The sequence below is a fragment of the Balaenoptera physalus genome, assembly GCF_965194825.1.
Source record: "Balaenoptera physalus genome assembly, chromosome: 5".
In the NCBI taxonomy this organism is placed as follows: Eukaryota; Metazoa; Chordata; class Mammalia; order Artiodactyla; family Balaenopteridae; genus Balaenoptera; species Balaenoptera physalus.
Window position 1 is genome coordinate 64,352,960 of NC_138884.1, and position 18,055 is coordinate 64,371,014.

At 36.2% G+C, this 18,055-nt stretch overlaps 1 protein-coding gene across 2 annotated transcripts in view; it reads right to left on the bottom strand.

The window, feature by feature from the left end:
• The window catches only part of STAP1 (signal transducing adaptor family member 1), a 56,046-nt gene that overhangs the window by 22,668 nt on the left and 15,323 nt on the right, over positions 1–18,055 (bottom strand). For both annotated transcript variants that reach the window (XR_014264287.1, XM_082463936.1), the window contains exons 2-5: positions 17,297–17,368; positions 6,602–6,715; positions 4,454–4,510; positions 1,180–1,352 (exon numbers count right to left, since the gene is read on the bottom strand). Coding sequence is in view for 1 of the 2 variants with exons in the window: in XM_082463936.1 (XP_082320062.1) it covers positions 1,180–1,352; positions 4,454–4,510; positions 6,602–6,715; positions 17,297–17,368 (416 nt within the window). In the remaining variant the exon portion in view is untranslated. The remainder of the gene's footprint in view (positions 1–1,179; positions 1,353–4,453; positions 4,511–6,601; positions 6,716–17,296; positions 17,369–18,055) is intronic.

Consider the following 18,055-nt stretch of genomic DNA (forward strand, 5'->3'; position numbering starts at 1 on the left):
TGGTTTCTTTTCAGGGATACTATATATATATATATATATATATATATATATATATATATATATATATATATATATATACACACACACATATATGTATATATATATGCTTCTCTTGTATGATCTCTGTTTTAAATAACATATTTAAGGGTATGTCTGAATTCACTCCTTTTGGTACAATATGGCTTTCTAATGGCATTGGTGGCATTTTTATGTGTAAAATTTTTAAGAAAGCACATCTCATTTTTTTTGCACTTCTTATTTTATAGTAAATATTATAGTCAATGAAAAGTCTGTTTTTTCAGCAGAAAAATATTTGGCAGTATATACAGTATACCAAGATGTTGAAAGAGAATATCTCTGAGTGGTGGGACAAGGAATGATTTTAATTTTCTTTTATTTATCTGTAATAAATATGCATTACTTTTTTATTGAGCAAAAAAAAAAAAGAAAAAGAAGTAGTCTAGGTGCCTTTTAACCTATCAGTCCATCAGTTGTCCCTGGTTTCAGTTGAGTGATGGCTAGCAGGTTTCAGTGATTATAGTACAGAGAGAATACACATCAGAACCTGATGTCAAAGATGGTACCAGGACAAGTTTCATTGACAAGAAGATGAAGATTCCAGGGTTCACAGTCTTAGTCACATTTTTCAACAATATAAGAGTTAAAAAACAAATGTAGGCTGTTGCTGACTTCAGGATGTTCTGTGCCTCTTCATTTCCAACAACACCTTACCACTTTGCACATGTCTTCCTCAAAGTACGAGCCCAAGACTAATCATTGATTGATCAATTGAATAAAGCATTCAGGTATTTTAAATCTTTGGTATAATTTCCTGATAGAAACTCAGTCAATCATAGAGTTGCATGGTGAAAAAACCTCTTTCCTTCCTTCTACATAGCAGTTTTATTTAGGTTTGTTCTTTGGAAAAAAACCTATTTAGTCTAACTGTGTGGGTGGAGGGAGATTTCCTGTGTGGTAAGAGGCTTGGTTCAAATCTGCATTTTGCATTTTGTGATATGACATAGAAGAGGAAATGTGACATGTACTCATAGATATACCATATATCCACAAGACAGCTTATTGTCCCTGGTTTAACGAGTCCAGTGACTAACTCTCCTTGATAATTAGAAATTAATTTTAACAATCTAATAAGTAAACTGAAGTTCATGGTGCACTTACGCTGGCATAGGGTTCAATACATCCACATAATCTTCAATTGGTTCCTTCCCTTTTTCCGGAAATGAACTCGATGTCCGCTCTGTCTCAATCCTCCTTTTCTTTTCTCTCTCTAGGACTTCATGCAGTCTAATCACTTGCCCAGGAAGGAGTGACCCATGTAGGGGAACTGACAGCTGAAACCAATTAAAGCAGCAGGCAAACAAGAAAGACAGCAGAGTAACTGGTTTTAGCAAAGATGAGCCTGTGCTGGTCCTAAGGAACTTCTGTTACCTGACAGAGGTGGATGGATAGTATCATGAAGAGAGGGTCTTGGTGTTTTTTTTTTATTTTTTTTTAATTTTTTTATTTTTCCTCTTTGCTTTTTTTTTTCTTTAACATCTTTATTGGAGTATAATTGCTTTACAACGGTGTGTTAGTTTCTGCTGTATAACAAAGTGAATCAGTTATACATATACATATGTTCCCATATCTCTTCCCTCTTGCGTCTCCCTCCCTCCCACCCTCCCTATCCCACCCCTCTAGGTGGTCACAAAGCACGGAGCTGATCTCCCTGTGCTATGCGGCTGCTTCCCACTAGCTATCTATTTTACATTTGGTAGTGTATATATGTCCATGCCACTCACTTTGTCACAGCTTACCCTTCCCCCTCCCCATATCCTCAAGTCCATTCACTAGTAGGTCTGTGTCTTTATTCCCGTCTTGCCACTAGGTTCTTCATGACCTATTTTTTTTTTTCCTTAGATTCCATATATATGTGTTAGCATACTGTATTTATTTTTCTCTTTCTGACTTACTTCGCTCTGTATGACAGACGATCTTGGTGTTTTAGAACTGCCTCTAAACCAGCTAGAACCTGCACAGGGCGCCTGACTTTCTTCCAAGAAACATTCCTTTTAATCTGGTCCAAAGCTAAGTACATGCACCTGGCACCACAAGCTGATTCAAGTAACATCAAACCTCTCATTTTTTATTCTGAGCTCGCTGGATCTCACTGCCAGGGAAGTCCTAGAGTGCCTGCAAGTTGCCCAGCTATCCCACAGATAACCTGGAATAAGCTCCACCAACCATATGGCAACATGGGGTCGAGATGGAACTATCTGTTAGATGACTGAGAATCAGCAATGAGAGGTCTATATTTTCGTGTGTTTGTGTTTGTATTTTGAATTTTCACTCACACATTAGGATTATGATACTGCTCTATCAAGTTTTTAAAAAATCTCTTCTAGAAATGTGTTTGGATTGAGTCACCTATATTCTCCTGATCTATATTTATACCCCTAATTTAGACTTCATTATGACCAGCTATGTACTCTTAGAAGTTATAATCTAAATGGTAGAATATTTTTCTTCATGTGACACAACCTAGCCTATATTTTGAGGCAGCTGTGTCTGAATATCATCTTGATCTCCAGAGTGGGGTGCACGCTTTCCAGGGGGTGTATAAGAAAGTCCTTTGGAATCTGGGAAGAAAACACTAGAACTTCATTTTCTATTTACACATTATCTTATTAATTCCTATTATTGTTTATATTTTATCACATGTGTGTATATATATGAAATTTGAGACTATCCTTCTGCATAACTAATAATCAGTAAGTCTATTTCCCTTATATACCAATCCTGAAAAAAATAATAGAATGAGGAAAACTAATGAAGCAGCTGTTCCTTATTAGTTACCAATTATGTCCCAAGCATTATGCTATTGAAAATCCTCACAGCAATGCTACAAGATAGGTATTGTTATCCCTACTTTACAAATGTAAAAAACAGGCTCAGAAAGATTAAATAACTAGTCCAGAGTCACATAGCTAGAAAGTTGTGGAACCAGGACTCAAACTCCAGTTTAATTAATTCAAAAGCAATGTCTCTGCACTTTGAACTATAGCCTGTGCTTCTCAAACTTCTACTAAAGTTGCCCTAACAACAGCATGGTATGAATGTATATACAGAGTGATCTGGGAACATAGTAAAAGACAATATTTATAGAGCACAACATTAGAGGCAAATTGTTATCTTTTGATAATTCACATGAATTTTATTTTAATTCTGTACCATATCTATGTACATTTTAATTTAAAAAAATAATGCTTTTTATCCTTACCTCAAGGAAAAAACTAAGAACAAATCTTTTTGGCCAAAATGTCAAGTATAATTAGTGTTCTAGGAAGATGCACCCCAAGTTTTTTCCGGTGGTTTTAGTGTATTCCTTGACACCTAATCACATACACTTGGTATATCTGTATCCCAGTGTAAGAAGTGCCAGGCCAAACACACAACAATGCCTTTCCACAACAGAGGGAGGGAATGCATTTCTCCCTCCCCTTAAGTCAATATGCCTTTCACATCTCTAATGGGCCCACTCTTCTACCTTCCTATGACTTTCCTACATGGTAGTTGACCCTCCAACTTTTACTTGTTTTTGGCTGAGAGAAAGAACCAGCATCCATCATCTTGGTAAAGTGCAGTCCTTATTTCATGTGAATGCAAAGCCTTTACTTAGAAACTAGCTTTGGATAAAGTCTGTATTTAACTGTCCCTAACAAACATAGGAAGTTTTCATGTCCTCTAAGAGTATTAGAAAACATGGTGCTCCTTAGGGAGCTGGTTATCAAAGCACCTCATGTTTATTAGACAGTTGCTACAGTAGTTTTATTTAAAATAATGGTAGTTATCTTGCTGCAACAGTTAACTATAACTGTTAGTAAGTAGATCTTACGATTTGTCTCAGGTAAGATGCCACAGAGTTGAACAGATAAGCATCCCTTTGTCTTAAGACTCACTAAACAAATGTTGAAAGCTGACTTTTCATTTTGATGGTCTCTTCCTGTTATATTGTCTATGTTATTCATAAAATCCATCTCAGCATTTTATAAATATGTATCAAATGAATAAAAAAGGAATTGGAAAGCTTTTAGAAGATGCTCTGTAAGCTACAAATATCAGAATACACAAAAGACCACTGCGTCTAAAGGATGAAACCAAAAAGTAGGTCTCCCTGACCACCTGTTATTGACTAGCTAGAATCATTACCCTGTTGATTTTCTTCAAAACAATTATCACAATTTTAAATTATCTTGTTTTCTTGTTTATTTTCTTTCTCCTTTTCATTCACCCAATAAAAATATAAATTTCATGAGTAAGTATAAGGGTTTATATCTGTCCTTTTCAACTGCTATAACTTCAACCCCCTTCACTCAGCATGGTTCATAGTAAGTGTTCAGGCAGTAAATATTTGTTGAATGAGTGAATCAATAAAAAATAATGTCCTTCCTACCTCTGTTATTGTGAGAATGAAGCCTCTCCATTCTTCCCCACTTTCTGTGTTCTCTGTCTAAAGATGTAGACAAAAACAGATAAAGACAAAAAAAAGACATGAATGACTATGAACATTAATACTTTTATTAACTTCAAATAACTTTAGAATTTCATATGATTGTTTTATAAGTCTCGAAATAGTGTAAGCCATCAAAACCCGGCAAGATTGACAAAATGCATATTCTTCTATTGAAGCACATTGTTTTAAAAAGTCAATTGTATTTTTTAAACCACTTACAGTCAGTTAAAAGGAAGAAATAATTCATTTTTCTTTATGCTTAGAATTATTAATGTGTATTTGTTATGAAATATTTCAATAATATTTTCTTTTGTAGGAAGTACATAGCTTTAATCTGTTTGCTTAATAAACAAGTAAAATTTTACATATTTACTTAGCTCGAAAAAATTTAAATGTTAGCACACTTATTTCTTTAGTATGTCAGTTCATGGTTACTCCCCCCATTGGTATTTAACACTAACTGGCTTTAAGTTTGAGGCAACCAGGTAGGACCAATGTAGTTACTTCCCATTACCTTAGTAGTTAGTAAGTTACCTTAAAAACTTCCAATTCTTAGCTCTAAATATTACTAATACAGCCAACATTTATTAAGTGCTTACAAGTGGCACTGTTCTAAGTGCTTCACATATATTAGCTGATTTAATCATGACATTTTTGCAAAAAGTACTCTTTTTAAAATTTCATTTTATAGATTTATTCATTTAGCAGATACTCATTGAGTGTCTTTAAGTTCTGGGCACTATTCTATGTACTGGTTTACGTCAGAGAATAAAACAAAAATCCTTATTCTCATAGGGTTTAGGGTCTAGCAAGGGGCAATAAATAATAAACATAATAGTGAGTAAATGTTATAGTGTCAGATGGAAATAAATGAGAAAATGTAGAGCAGGGTTAATAGAGATTGGGAATGCCATTAAGAGTTTGGGGAGGGGAAAAGAGTTGCAATTTTAATAAAGTGGTCCAGGTAGGCCTCAGTAAGAGGGTTACATCTGAGTAAAGACTTACTTCTGGGTGAAGAAACCAAGTCAATAAAGAGGTTAAGTAAGTTGTCTACAATTACATACTAACAAACAAAACAGCCAGAGTTCAAATCTAGGCATTTGATTCCAATCCTGTGCTCTAAACCACCACATCGGAATCATCCAGGGAGCTTGCTTAAAACGCAGATTCAGAGGCCCAGGTTTGGGGATGGGGCCTTATATTTCCTACCTACAAGTGATTTCTAGTACACTAAAGCTTTATGACCACTGCTTTCAAGGTTAAATCCAACTATATCTTATTCAGTTGCAAGTTATTCTCTTTATGTTGTAGTTGTTGGTTGACTTTCCTTGGCTCACTTTCAATGCCAATCCAAGAAAAAAGTCTTTTCCTATATAGGTGCTGGGTATACAGTGGTGAGTTTAACAAACAGATCTCTGCCTGTGTGGAATTTAGCGTTTTTTGAGATTAATTCCATATTTCACAAATTGTGTATATCTAATATACAATTCTTATTCAAATTTTCTAATTGTTCTTTAAAGCTTTTGTTTTGTTTTGTTTTCTGATCCAGTATTCAGTCCAGGATCACACATTGCATTCAGTTGTCTTGACCCCGTAGTCTCCATAAATGGGAACAGGTGTTCAGTCTTTCTTTGTCTTTTCTTACGCTGGTATTTTTGATGAGCATAGGCCAATTGCTTTACAGAATGTCTCTCAATTTGTGAAATATGAGTTTGTCTAATTCAGTGGTTCCAAACATATATCATGTTGGACATGTCTCAGAATCATCTGGGAACTCAGTGAATGCCAAGTTCTTGGATGCCAATTCAAAAACAACTTTCTAAAAACACCAGGTGGGATGGATCTCTGACTTTGTCAGAGGACAGAAGTATACGGTTTCAATGTGCTTGGATACTAAACAGTGAACGTGCCCTTTTAAATCCCTATTTAGAAAACCATGGCTCTTGGCAAAAGGCAAGAAATATTAACAAAATATAAGACTTGGCACTCCTCTTATAATTCCTTTTTACCTCAGCCACTAGGCTTTGAAGAGGTGAACGCTATTTATAACCACGACTAGTTTCAGACTAATTTCTTCTCTTCACTCACCTTCAATTGCACTTCCTCTTTTGGCAAAACAAGGGTGAATTTTGCACAATTCTTTTCAGTTGAATTCTGGTCAGTAAGGCATGTGAGGTCTATTATGTCTAACTTGTCAACATACTGAAAAGGTAAAGGAAAATCTCATTAAATTATTTCATGGGTAATATAAGTTCTAGCAGGAAGGAAAATACATAATATCTTCCTTTCAACTTATTTGTACTTGGCATGATATTCTGCTTTTCAGGTGGACATGGCACCCCTTCCCAACCCAGAGGGCACTGGGAAATGTATTACGTGGTGGTGGGCTTGACTGGCTCATATTTTGCAAAAGTCAATTGAGAAATTTTCAGGAATTTTGCAAGCCACTTGTTAAACATAGCCATTATTAAAAATTAAATTATATGAACATACAATTAAATAAATTATATTAACAACAAAGGGAATTAAAATTCAAAACATCATTTTCTGGTTATATTACTACATAGCATTCTCTATGCTCTTGTGTTTATTTACATCTTCATTTCTGTGTGGTGAAAATGCTGTATATATACTGTGATGGTGTGCTGCTGTTCCTTTCTTTCCAACTCCATGTACAGTGAGGTAACACTGATAGGTTGAAATTGGCCATGGTGGGAGTTTTTACATCATGGAAATTGGCAAATCTTATAAATTACAAGTTGATTTATTGTTTTGTTAATTGTCCAAAGGGTCATCAAACTTCTTCTACAAAGGCTAGATAGTAAATGTTTTAGGCTTTGTGGACCACATACAGTCTTTGTTGCAAATTCTTGCTTGTTTGTTTGTTTTTAACACTTTAAAAATGTAAAAAATATTCTTAGCTCATATACTGTACCAGATCAGGCCACAGGCTAAATTTGGCTCAAGAGCCACAGTTTGCTGGCCTCTGGTCTAGACTTCAGAAAGTGAAGGGGAAAATGTCAATAATGCAGGTGAAATTTTTTTTTTTTAACATCTTTATTGGAGTATAATTGCTTTACAATGGTGTGTTAGTTTCTGCTGTACAACAAAGTGAATCAGCTATACATATACATATATCCCCATATTCCCTCCCTCTTGTGTCTCCCTCCCACTTTCCCTACCCCACCCCTCTAGGTGGTCGCAAAGCACCGAGTTGATCTCCCTGTGCTATGTGGCAATGCAGGTGAAATTTTAAAGTTTGCTGTGTCTGAAGCTTTTTCATCATAAACAGAACAAAAATTGACAAAATATTCTTTCATAATTCAAAAATCATTATCTCATTTAACAGAGAAGTTGTTCATGTCATTGACAAATGGGTGACGTTCCAACATACATAATTGTTGCTTTACTTTCCTCTTACTCGTTAATGTAAACAAAAACATTGGCCAGCATTCATGTCAAATATGATATTTAATGTCAATAAAGGTATTAGGGAAACAGACTGGAAAACAACTCCGTTTGTCAAATCATAGTTGGCTACGGATACAGGTTCAGAAAAATCAGTGAAAGTATTCTATGAGAATCAATTGCCTTTATGGAAGTTACAGTAAAGAGTATTGTGTATTTTATTTTTTTAACTGTGTACTACACATTCTTTATATCAGTAATATTTGTTATATATATATAATATATATATACATACATAATTTTTTTCTAGAAAGCCATTGTTCAGCATGTACCACATGTTACTGGTTATGAGGATCCTATTAGGAAATTTCTATCTTATTCCAGTATAATAAAAATATTTCTTCTGAGCAGTTGGTCTATATGAACTGATCTGCATACAACTGACCAGACTTGCTCTGCAGTATTAGAAAGATTAGGACCAACTCTAAGTATAGTAGAGTTTTTAATGGTATAATTTTTTGCTAAATCAGCCTCATTGTTGACTTCTTTTTAATCTCCTTTTATTTTCCTCTCTCTGTTATGCCCAATACAACTTATTTTACTGTATTCTTATAAGTATGCTTATTCTAGTTTTATGAATAAGGTAAGGCGTAAAAATAGCACATTTTTTTCCAGAGCTATTCTTATATTGATGGGGTTGAGGGTGAGTTTGGGTTGACCTATTTATTTTCAATGAACAAAGAGCAATTAAAAATGGAAGGGGAAGTATAAGGGAAGGAGGACAAAATTTTAAGTTACACAAGGATCTTTTTTGATAACTTGTCTAGATCAAGCTAAAGGAGGAAGCAACAGAGGAAGAAATGGTGGAATTAGAGTGCTGTAAGCTGATCTGTTGATTAGAAGAAAGGAAGTCATATCTTTTTGGTTTTAATTGTAGTATTGAAAGAGCCTTAAAGGTCATCTGCCTAATCTAGCTGCCCTCTGATGCTTGAATCTCCCCCCGGGGTATTCCTGCATGCAGTCATCCAGCCTATGCTGGAACATCTCGAACAACATGGAACTCATACATCCTATACAGCTGTGCCTGTGGCAAGATCTCTCTTGTCTTAAAGCTACAGTTTTTCTCCAGGCAATTTCCATCCATGGTCCTAGTCCCCTTCCCCTGGAATAACACTAAACAAATTCAGTGACTCTTTCACATGACCTCCTGACAGCCTTTCAAATGTTCAAAGGCAGCTTTAAATTCTTCCCTACTTATAGGCTAAGTATCTACAGTTGTTGCTTGTTCCATCCCTGTGCTTTCTCCTAAGACTATCACCGAAAAAAATTCCCCCAAAGTCTGCATCCTCTTTTAACAAAATTGGTAGATGGGCAATTCCACAGCATTTTGTTGTAACAGTCTCTTCATGACGTAGTGGTTAAGAATGCTGGCTCAGGAACAAGATCTGGATTGTACCCCTTTCATTAGCTTTCTGATCTTGTACAATTTTTTAATCTTAAACTTGACTATTCTCATCTATAAAGTAGGCATTAAAATAGTACCCACTCTGCAGGGATGTTGTGAGAATTAAATGAGATAATACGTGTAAAATGCTTAAATGCTTACTATGTGCCAGCTGCTCTCTTAAGTCTTTAGACTCAATCTTAAGTCCTTTTACTTACTATTGCATTTAATCTTTTTGATAAGTTTATGAGATGGGCTACTGTTTTCATCCTAATTTTTTTTTGAAACTGATTGTGTTGGAGATCTTTTATTGATATTTGCTCCTCTAGATTCACTTTTATCCCTTCACCATCCAACACTGTGCACCAGGAGTGGGAACTATATGGACAACATGAAGGGCTTCCTTAACCTCTGACTTCTGTTGGGTTGGACCACTGGTGAACACTGGCAGGAGATCAGAAGAGCAAGGAGAGTGAGGTCAGGTATTTATTACTCTATGCAATTGCTTCCTCTGTCAAAGATCATACTCTTTTCAAGGCAGTCATCTTCACACAGCTCTCCCACTATTCTCCCTCTCTTTCCTTTACTCCTAGGTATGGTAATGGGGCACTGTTACAAAGCCTCAGGGTTCTGTACTATCCTTTGTGGTTTTCCTACATCCTGTCCACTGCTTTGAATATAATATCTTCATTAAACTGTCTTCAAATTGCCTAATTTGAGAGGTCGTCTGTTTCCTACCAGTACCCTAACTGATACACTGAGACACAGAGAGGTTAGGTAAATAGCCCAAGATCCCAAAATGGCACAGTGAACAGTGGCAGGGCCAGGACAAAAATCCAGCTAGTCTACCTAAGGACCAGGCTCCCAATCACTAAGTTGTACCTCCCTTGCCATGTAGTAGGTGAATAGTAACTATTAACTCTCTCACATATGTGTATTATACAAGGTTTAGGCCAGGGTCTTTTGTATTTTCACTGACATCAGTGGGAAGCTGGAGACACAACAGAGAAGTTAATTATGTTAAAATTTATTTTATGGTATTTGAAAACACCTTTATATAATCTTGTCTACCCAGAGATCTGGTGAAAGATGACCATTTTTTTCCTGGCTTTTTATTTTGCAACTTTATTATATCAAACATAAACAGTACTTATAAGACATTTCTTTCATGCAACAATTTGTAAGACTATTTTAAATTCATAGTCAGGAACATAAAACTCTTTCTGCTTAGATCTGAGTAAGTATGAAGAAAAAGGGAATGGTCATTAAATTCTGTAGGAGTTGGAGAAGTGTTCACTGAAGTGCTAGAACTTGACGTAGGCCCGAAATAAAGAACAAAGATTTAGAAGTGTAGAAGGGTGAATGAGAGAATGAAACACACAGAGAAATGATGTGAAACTGAACTGAACAGGCAGGAATGTATATAAACATGATTTTTTTATTCCATGAGGCAGAGCATTCCTTCTAAAGGAGTAGTAGAAGTTATGGTTTAGGGCTGTAGGTAGAGGCTGTACAGGGTGACCTTGAACAAAAGGCTACAGACTTTTATCTTCTAGGCATGGGGTGTTTATCAAATATTGGGGTGACATATTTTGATAGGAGAATGGGGGAATGACATGGCCAAACAAGGTGTTGGGATCAGTGCATTCTAGCTGTAAGATGAATTAAGCATAAGAAAGATTGAAGGTAAAGAACCCAGATTAGGTTATTATTTTAGTAGAGTGGGGATAAAGCAAAAAAATATTAATGCTGAATTGAGCAAAAATATCAGAAGGTAATTTTCCAAAAGCATGACAGAATAGAGAGAGAGATAGTAACTGGTAAGAAAGGGTTGCAGAAACCTAACTTACAGTGGGTGAAAAGTGAAGCCCTCTCTCAGAAGATGGTATTGAAGAGAGAAGAGCCTTCCAGGCCTAAAGAAAAGCAAATGGGAAGTCCATCTTCAGGCAAGAGTCTGATGTAATAGAGGAATGGGTAAAAGCATTATGCTCAAGTGGGAAATGGCAGATGAGGCCAGAAATTGTCAGAGGCCTTGAAGAAATGAAGTCAGATAACTGCTTACAGTTGGCAATTTAGGCTGTCATTTACTTTCTTTTTTTGTTGTTTTTTGTTTTTGTTTTTTATTTTATTTTTTTGAATTTTATTTATTTTTTTATACAGCAGTTTCTTACTAGTTATCCATTTTATACATATTAGTGTATACATGTCAGTCCTTATCTCCCAATTCATCACACCACCATCCCCCCCCACTTTCCCCCCTTGGTGTCCATACGTTTGTCCTCTACGTCTGTGTCTCAATTTCTGCCCTGCAAACAGGTTCATCTGTACCATTTTTCCAGATTCCATATATATGCGTTAATATACGATATTTGTTTTCTTTTTCTGACTTACTTCATTCTGTATGAAGTCTCTAGATCCATCCACGTCTCTACAAATGACCCAGTTTCGTTCCTTTTTATGGCTGAGTAATATTCCTCTGTATATATGTACCAAATCTTCTTTACCCATTCATCTGTTGATGGGCATTTAGGTTGCTTCCATCTCCTGGCTATTGTAAATAGTGCTGCAATGAACGCTGGGGTGCATGTGTCTTTTGGAATTATGGTTTTCTCTGGGTATATGCCCAGTAGTGGGATTGCTGGGTCATATGGTAATTCTATTTTTAGTTTTTTAAGGAACCTCCATACTGTTCTCCATAGTGGCTGTATCAGTTTACATTCCCACCAACAGTGCAAGAGGGTTCCCTTTTCTCCACACCCTCTCCAGCATTTGTTGTTTGTAGATTTTCTGGTGATGCCCATTCTAACTGGTGTGAGGTGATACCTCATTGTAGTTTTGATTTCCATTTCTCTAATAATTAGTGATGTTGCGCAGCTTTTCATGTACTTCTTGGCCATCTGTATGTCTTCTTTGGAGAAATGTCTATATAGGTCTTCTGCACATTTTTGGATTGGGTTGTTTGTTTTTTTAATATTGAGCTGCATGAGCTGTTTATATATTTTGGAGATAAAGCCTTTGTCCATTGATTCATTTGCAAATATTTCTCCCATTCTGAGGGTTGTCTTTTTGTCTTGTTTGTAGTTTCCTTTGCTGTGCAAAAGCTTTTAAGTTTCATTAGGTCCCATTTGTTTATTTTTGTTTTTATTTTCATTACTCTAAGAGGTGGATCCAAAAGATCTTGCTGTGATTTATGTCAAAGAGTGTTCTTCCTATGTTTTCCTCTAAGAGTTTTATAGTGTCCAGTCTTACATTTAGGTCTCTAATCCATTTTGAGTTTATTTTTGTGTATGGTGTTAGGGAGTGTTCTAATGTCATTCTTTTACATGTAGCTGTCCAGTTCTCCCAGCACCACTTATTGAAGAGACTGTCTTTTCTCCATTGTATATCCTTGCCTCCTTTGTCATAGATTAGTTGACCATAGCTGCATGGGTTTATCTCTGGGCTTTCTATCTTGTTCCATTGATCTATATTTCTGTTTTTGTGCCAGTACCATATTGTCTTGATTGCTGTAGCTTTGTAGTAAAGTCTGAAGTCAGGGAGTCTGATTCCTCCACCTCCACTTTTTTCCCCTCAAGACTGCTTTGGCTATTTGGGGTCATTTGTGTCTCCGTACAAATTGTGAAATTTTTTCTTCTCGTTCTGTGAAAAATGCCATTGGTAGTTTCATAGGGATGGCATTGAATCTGTAGAATGCTTTGTGTGGTATAGTCATTTTCACAATATTGATTCTTCCAATCCAAGAACATGGTATATCTCTCCATCTGTTGGTATCATCTTTAATTTCTTTCATCAGTGTCTTATAGTTTTCTGCATACAGGTCTTTTGCCTCCTTAGGTAGGTTTATTCCTAGGTATTTTATTCTTTTTGTTGCAGTGCTGAATGGGATTGTTTCCTTAATTTCTCTTTCTGATCTTTTGTTGTTAGTGTATAGGAATGCAAGAGATTTCTGTGCCTTACTTTTGTATCCTGCAACTTTACCAAATTCATTGATTAGCTCTAGTAGTTTTCTGGTAGCATCTTTAGGATTCTCTATGTATAGTATCATGTCATCTGCAAACAGTGACAGTTTTACATCTTCTTTTCCAATTTGGATTCCTTTTATTTATTTTTCTTCTCTGATTTCTGTGGCTAGGACTTCCAAAACTATGTTGAATAATAGTGGTGAGAGTGGACATCCTTGTCTTGTTCCTGATCTCAGAGGAAATGCTTTCAGTTTTTCACCATTGAGAATGATGTTTGCTGTGGGTTTGTCATATATGGCCTTTATTATGTAGAGGTAGGTTCCCTCTATGCCCACTTTCTGGAGAGTTTTTATCATAAATGGGTGTTGAATTTTGTCAAAAGCTTTTTCTGCATCTATTGAGATGATCATATGGTTTTCCTTCTTCAATTTGTTAATATGGTGTATCACATTGATTGATTTGCATATATTGAAGAATCCTTGCATCCCTGGGATAAATCCCACTTCTCATGGTATATGCTCCTTTTAATGTGCTGTTGGATTCTGTTTGCTAGTATTCTGTTGAGGATTTTTGAATCTATATTCATTGGTGATATTGGTCTGTAGTTTTCTTTTTTTGTAGTATCTGTTTCTGGTTTTGGTATCAGGGTGATGGTGGCCTCATAGAATGTATTTGGGAGTGTTCCTTCCTCTGCAATTTTTTGGAAGAGTTTGAGAAGAGCATTGTGGTCAGAAAAGATGCTTGATATGATTTCATTTTCTTAAATTTACTGAGGCTTGATTTGTGATCTAAGATGTGATCTATCCTGCAGAATGTTCTGTGTGCACTTGAGAAGAAAGTGTAATCTGCCCTTTTTGAATGGAATATTCTATAAATATCAATTAAATCTATCTGGTCTATTGTGTCATTTAAAGCTTGTGTTTCCTTATTAATTTTCTGTTTGGATGATCTGCCCATTGGTGTAAGTGAGGTGTTAAAATCCCCCACTATTATTGTGTTACTGTCGATTTCCTTTCTTACAGCTGTTAGCAGTTGCCTTATGTATTGAGGTGCTCCTCAATATATGGGTGCATATATATTTATAATTGTTATATCTTCTTCTTGGATTGATCCCTTGATCATTATGTAGTGTCCTTCCTTGTCTCTTGTAACATTCTTTATTTTAAAGTCTATTTTATCTTATACGAGTATTGCTACTCCAGCTTTCTTTTGATTTCAATTTTCATGGAATATCTTTTTCCATCCCCTCACTTTCAGTCTGTATGTGTCCCTAGGTCTGAAGTGGGTCTCTTGTAGACAGCATATATATGGGTTTTGTTTATGTATCCATTCAGAGAGCCTGTATCTTTTGGTTGGAGCATTTAATCCATTCACGTTTAAGGTAATTATCGATATGTATGTTCCTATGACCATTTTCTTAATTGTTTTGGGTTTGTTTTTGTAGGTCCTTTTCTTCCCTTGTGTTTTCCACTTAAAGAAGTTCCTTTAGCATTTGTTGTAGAGCTTGTTTGGTGGTGCTGAATTCTCTTAGCTTTTGCTTGTCTGTAAAGCTTTTGATTTCTCCGTCAAATCTGAATGAGATCCTTGCTGGGTAGAGTAATCTTGGTTGTAGTTTATTCCCTTTCATCACTTTAAATATGTCATGCCACTCCCTTCTGACTCATAGAGTTTCTTCTGAGAGATCAGCTGTTAACCTTATGGGAGTTCTGTTGTATGTTATTTGTCATTTTCCCCTTGTTGCTTTTAATAATTTTTCTTTGTCTTTAATTTTTGCCAATTTGATTACTATGTGTCTCGGCTTGTTTCTCCTTGGGTTTATCCTATATGGGACTCTCTGTGCTTCCTGGACTTGGGTGGCTATTTCCTTTCCCATGTTAGGGAATTTTTCAACTGTAATCTCTTCAAATATTTTCTCGGGTCCTTTCTCTCTCTCTTATCCTTCTGGGACCCCTATCATGCGAATGTTGTTGCATTTAGTGTTGTCTCAGAGGTCTCTTAGGCTGTCTTCATTTCTTTTCATTCTTTTTTCTTTATTCTGTTCTGCAGCAGTGAATTCCACTATGCTGTCTTCCAGGTCACTTATCCATTCTTCTGCCTCAGTTATTCTGCTATTGATTCCTTCTAGTGTATTTTTTGTTTCAGTTATTGTATTGTTCATCTCTGTTTGTTCTTTAATTCTTCTTGGTCTTTTTAAAACATTTCTTGCATCTTCTCGATCTTTGCCTCCATTCTTTTTCCGAGGTCCTGGATAATCTTCACTATCATTATTCTGAATTCTTTTTCTGGAAGGTTGCCTATCTCCACTTCATTTAGTTGTTTTTCTGAGGTTTTATCTTGTTCCTTCATCTGATACATAGGCCTCTGCCTTTTCATCTTGTCTATCTTTCTGTGAATGTGTTTTTTGTTCCACAGGCTGCAGGATTGTACGTCTTCCTGCTTCTGCTGTCTGCCCTCTGGTTGAGGCTATCTAAGAGGCTTGTGCAAGTTTCCTGATGGGAGGGACTGGTGGTGGGTAGAGCCGGGTGTTGCTCTGGTGGGCAGAGCTCAGTAAAACTTTAATCCACTTGTCTGCTGATGGGTGGGGCTGGGTCCCCTCTTTGTTGGTTGTTTGACCTGAGGTGACCCAACACTGGAGCCTACCCAGGCCCTTTGGTGGGGCTAATGGACTCTGGGAGGGCTCACGCCAAGGAGTACTTCCCAGAACTTCTGCTGCCAGTGTCCTTGTCCTCACTGTGAGATACAGCCACCCCCCGCCTCTGCAGGAGACCCTCCAACACTAACAGGTAGGTCTGGTTCAGTCTCCCCTGGGGTCACTGCTCCTTCCCCTGGGTCCCGATGCGCACACCACTTTGTGTGTGCCCTCCAAGAGTGGAGTCTCTGTTTCCCCCAGTCCTGTCGAAGTCCTGCAGTCAAATCCTGCTAGTCTTCAAAGTCTGATTCTCTAAGGAATTCCTCCTCCTGTTGCCGGACCCCCAGGTTGGGAAGCCTGACGTGGGGCTCAGAACCTTCACTCCAGTGGGTAGACTTCTGTGGTATAAGTGTTCTCCAGTTTGTGAGTCACCCACCCAGCAGTTATGGGATTTGATTTTATTGTGATTGCGCCCCTCCTACCATCTCATTGTGGCTTCTCCTTTGTCTTTGGATGTGGGGTATCTTTTTTGGTGAGTTCCAGTGTCTTCCTGTTGATGATAGTTCAGCAGTTAGTTGTGATTCCCATGCTCTCGGAAGAGGGAGTGAAAGCACGTCCTTCTACTCCGCCATCTTGAACCCTTGACCTCAAAGATGACAATTTTAAGTTTGTTTTCTGTTTGGTTTTTTAAATGACCTCTGGTTAGTTTACCACTAATGGTGCTGAAATGCCTCCAGGTAGAATACATCACACAGGCTCTTTTTCTGTATCTTTCATTAGATCTGGTCATGTAATAACAATGTTCTAAGCAGTGTGGGCTACTACATCCATGGTCTGAAATGTTTATATTTAAACAAGTTACTGGATCATAAAATCTCATAAGCATAGCATTCCAAGGTAGACATGCATTTGCTACTAAAATGCTACATTTTATTTGTGGAAAAAATGAAATACACCATTTTCATTTTTTTTTTGTGGTTAAAGTGAAATATCAATCATTTAAAATTAATACAAATAAATAATCTCAGAATTTCTTTATTGTTATTCTCGTGCTTGAACTCTTAGAAGTCTTATCTCATGGGGTATGTTTGTACTTTCTAGAAAAATTAAATTGTGACATATTGTATGTTATGAGATTTTGGGTATCAGTTAACACCTTCTGAGTTTCCCAGGAAATTTTACCATAGGTCTTGTAATTGATAGCCCTCACAGATATAAATGTTCTTATTTAAATTGGTTGTACTGGAATATCTTTACTTTCGGAAGACAGAAGTGAATAATAAACTATATGACAAGTGTTTATCGGGAAAAAATTAAATCAGCTGAACACGTTTACTTACTGTTGTACTTTTTTTGTCAGTATAAAAGAAAAGTGTAGTTCCTCTCAGCTCTGTCCAGTAATGTTTATAATCCTGCGGGAAAGAAATTGTAAGCATCATTTCATTATGTATATTCAACTATTTTCCTATTGATATTTCCCTCTGTAACTTTCTTAATTGCTGTGTGATATAATATTCTTCTTTCTCCTGGGATAAATCACCTACTTTTTTATCGCTTAATTTTACATTTAATTCCTGGTTAAATCCTTCACAAATTTTAGTATGAGGTGTGTGGTAGGGATGTAATTTGATTTGTGTTTAAGTAAATTATTTTCCAAAACTTTCCTCATTGATTTAAGATGCTTGACTTTTTGTGCACTTTCAGTGGAAACTTGCACCTGTAAGAGGGGCCATATAAGGGGCCAGGTTGGGACAAGCATTTAATATCTACCTTCCAAGACAGTTGAAAAGATTGAATGAATTAATACACATAAATCACTTAGAATAGTACATGGCTCATAGTTTAGGTTCAATAAATAGAATATATTTATATACATCAAGGAAATATGAGCAATTGCTAATGATAAAAATAACACAATCAAAGCTGAACTTTGAATTCAAATTTCATTCATGTGCTGAACATTTCATAATTAATATGTTCACATTATTATGAGTTCTATAGAAATATAATTTTTTAAGTTTAAAATATTTAAATAACCTAGTAAGACTCAATCAAGTGAAAGTCTATTTAGATAAGAACTTACATTTTATGAAGATTGG